Here is a 3,492-nt window from a genome sequence, read left to right as displayed (position 1 = left end):
TTTAAAAAAGAATATGTTTTTATTGATTTGAGAGAGAGAGGAAGGGAGAGGATGAAAGAGAGAGAGGGAAACATTGATGAGAGAGAAACATCAATTGGCTGCTTCTTGCAAGCCCCCCACCAGGGATCAAGCCCACAACTCTGGCATGTGCCATGACTGGGAATAGAACAGGCAACTTTTTGGAGCATGGGTGATGCTCAACCAACTGAGCCATGCTGGCCAGGGCATAGTTTTATACTTATTTTCTCTATAACATACCTGCTTGTATCCTGGAGTCTCTAATCCAAACTGTAATGGCATCTTTTATCTTTAGTGATCTTATAGTGTCTCATCAACTATCATTCTCTAGTTACTTTATTGATAGAGTCATCCATGCTGGACCAATTGGACAGCCAGGTAAGAGAGTGTCTAATAATGGCAGGAGAGTGGTTGAAGGGATGCATCATTGAAACCAAGGAAATAGGAAGTTTAAAAGGAGGCTAAGATAGCACAGATCAGGGGAAAGAAGAGAGGTTGTGGGATATTCCACAACAGGTTTGGTGAAGGTATTTGATAGAGCTGGGAGGAAGGAGGTGGTGGCTAGAACATGGAGTGATTGAACTTTAGACTACAAAGGTTGAGCACTTGTAAAAGATTGCTATGGTCATTGCTGTGTTCCATGCCCGGAGATCTATACTTGTCCACAGGTGACCTTCTACCCCCACCAACAGCTGCCCAAGGAAGCACTGTATACCTGCTCTCAGCCAGAGCAAACACACACACACACACACACACACCCATGACTCAGGTGGGGAGGTGAGGGCCAGAGTCCATTTGGGACCTGTACAGATGAACACCCAGGTTCGCTGCCTGCTGGCTGCCCCAGTGTGCATGGAAAATGTGTACCTTGTTCAGGCTGGTCACATGTCCCATTCCTGTCCTACCAGCCACAGGCTCTGGGCTCCTCAGTGGCCCTCCCCACAATGATACTGGTGGCTGAGCCTCCTGCCCTGGTCCATATGGTGCTGGCTCAGCTCCTGACTGTTGGCAGAAATCCGGGATGCTGGCACACCTCACAGGAAGGAGCCTGTAGGGTATGATGAGGCCGGTCCATCTGGGCCCTTGTGGGGGCCTGTCAGGTTCACCTGTGCCACCTGTTTCCAAGTAGCACTGAGCTAGAGGCTGTGGGTGGGGTGGGGGAAGGAGCAGCAAAGTCTGCAAAGTATCGCAGGACTTTTTACCTGCCAAATCCTGCCCTGATCCTAAGGTCGCAGACAGAGAGATGCAGTGAGAGGTTGTGAGGGCATGTGAGGAGGAGGAGGGAGGTTAGAGGGGCTTGTCCCTAGATATAGCTCTACTCATCACCTTGGGTGTTTGGCAGAAGATCCCATGCAAGAAGGTGGAATTCAGGCAGCCAGAGGGAGCCTTTCTCCTGCCCCAAAGATGTTGCTTCTGGGGCAGGGGAGGGCAGAGGATAGAGGTCAGGGGCTGGATTCCCATTCTTGAAAGGCTTGAGCCCTCAGAGTGGGAAGATGAGGAAGCCAGAGAAGCTTGAATATTTCCAGCCACCCAGCAGGTTCCCCCGACGAAGGCGCAGAGACACCCGGTCCCCGGGGTCCAGGGGCAGTAGCACAGAGCTGGTGGCTGCCTCCCGGGTCACATCAGGGTCATTGGCAAAGGCTGAGATGACAGGCCATGTGTTCAGCATCAGGCTCACCTGGGAAGGGAGACCAGTTAGCGTCTCTACCCAGCCCTTGTCCTAGGACCCCACTTTTCTGAGGGCTACTCCTCTTCTCCCAGCCCCAGAGGGACACTCTAGAACCTGGGAATCGGAGGCTCAGTGCCATCTCCTGGGAGAGCTGAGGGGTAGCCAGTGTTACACTCTGAAGATCCCCCACTCTCTGGGAGGCCCTGGCACAGGCCAATGGAGTCTGCCCAGGAGTCAGCTGGGCTCCACTTATTCCTCCTCCCACCCGAGTTTGGACAACGACAGGGCCCAATGTTCAGGTCACCTGGACGGTTTGGCGGTTGTACACCTTCACCACGTGGAACCTGAAGCTGTAGACACCTCGGACAGGGGCCACGAAGGAACCTGAGGCGCGATCAAAGCCACCGCCCTCATTCACCAAGACCTGGGGAAGCAGACCCTGCTGAGTGGTCTGGAGAACGCCCCAAAAGCAGACCCTGCTGAGTGGTCTGGAGAACGCCCCGGGGCTCAGGGAAACTACTGGGTTGAGGGACGGGGCAGTGAATAAGGAAAATAGGGAGTTGCAAGTAGTTGCCCACAGGAGGAATGCACAGATTCAAAATAAAATAGTGAGAAAGGGCAAGGAGGTGAAGGGGTAAGAGTGAAGGGAAAGAAGATGGGCAGAGGGGCAGAGGGGCAATTGGCCATAGCAGGGCTGTCTTTTTAGCAGCAGAGTGGGCTTGCATTGATTCCAGGTCCTTGCAGGTAGGGGGTTACCTGGTCAAAATAGATGGCCCCATTGGTGCCGTTGCCCGTCTCCCCTGCTGGCTCATGGTGGTGGCTTCGAACTGCAGCAAATGCCACTCTTCCGGGCGGCGCTTCTCCCAGAGCTGCTCCTCCAGGCCCCCCTGCAGCAGCCCTGCCGGGCTCACAGACCACCAGGCACTCGCCCTCCAGGAGAACAGGCTCCGACCCTTCCTGGGCCCATCCGGTCCCCAGGGCCAGAAGCGTCAGGGCCAAGGGCAACCAGGGGTTGGGGGCAAGACCTGGTAGCCAGAGTCGCTTTGCTCCCAGCATGGCTGAGTGGCTGTGACCCACAAGTCCTGTCTTCTTGCTACTCCTTTTAGTTTCTACTCTTCCCCCAGACTCTCAACAGCCCTCACCCTACTCCTTAGCCCTCTCTCTGCGTCTCACTGTCACCTGGTCTCAGCATCTCCCTCTCCATACCACTCCGTGCCCCACAACTCTGTCCTGCCTCTCACTCCTGCTGTCACTGCAGTTCCCTCCTCCTTGGCAGGACACAACATGACAGCAGTTGGGCTCTGGGAGGGAGAGGAGAGAGGAAGCAGCCAGACAGGACGGCTACAGCCAGAACCCCAGGGCAGCCTCTCCAGAGAGCACTGAAGACTGGAACTGGGACGACAGAGAACGTACGTGTGAGTGAGTGTGTGTGTGTGTGTGTGTGTGTGTGTGTGTGCGCGCGCGCGCATATGTGCAAGAGGCGGCTCCTCCGGTCCCTCCTCCTCCTCATTCCTCCCCTCTTCAAAGTCCCTCACAGCACTCTCAGCGGCACCTTTGCCATTGTTAGGCAGGAAAGCCCTGGTCTTTTTCCCACAATTGTTTTGGTGGAAAAGTACTTGGGCCCACAGTGTCACTCGGCCAGTCTTTTCCTCCTTGGCCTTCCAATAGCTTCACCTGCAGGGCCTGAATTCTTCCCTTTAAAACTCTCTTCACCTCTGACTCTCAATGAGCGGTGCCGCTTTCCTGAAACTACGGAAAACAGCAAGAACCAGAGGGATCAGCAGTGACTGCGGGGAGCCCCAGGG

General features: G+C 54.9%; 1 protein-coding gene across 2 annotated transcripts; it reads right to left on the bottom strand.

Annotated features, from left to right (window-relative positions):
- Positions 1 to 241: 241 nt before the first annotated feature.
- CBLN3 (cerebellin 3 precursor) lies at positions 242 to 3,076 on the bottom strand. 2 transcript variants are annotated; one of them, XM_006760826.2, is made up of 3 exons: positions 2,444 to 3,070; positions 1,992 to 2,111; positions 242 to 1,696 (listed from the first exon to the last, which is right to left on the bottom strand). In XM_006760826.2, the coding sequence occupies exons 1-3, from the start codon at positions 2,741 to 2,743 to the stop codon at positions 1,499 to 1,501; spliced, it is 618 nt and encodes a 205-aa protein (XP_006760889.1). In that variant the 5' UTR covers positions 2,744 to 3,070; the 3' UTR covers positions 242 to 1,498. The 2 variants fall into 2 exon arrangements, with proteins under 2 accessions (XP_006760889.1, XP_015417558.1); XM_015562072.1 differs by lacking the exon at positions 1,992 to 2,111 and having other exon boundaries at positions 2,444 to 3,076.
- Between the last annotated feature and the right edge of the window lie 416 nt (positions 3,077 to 3,492).

This window comes from Myotis davidii, unplaced genomic scaffold (genome assembly GCF_000327345.1).
Source record: "Myotis davidii unplaced genomic scaffold, ASM32734v1 scaffold157, whole genome shotgun sequence".
NCBI lineage: Eukaryota > Metazoa > Chordata > Mammalia > Chiroptera > Vespertilionidae > Myotis > Myotis davidii.
Note: the sequence above shows the minus strand (reverse complement) of the source record. Positions and strands in the feature narration are given on the sequence as shown.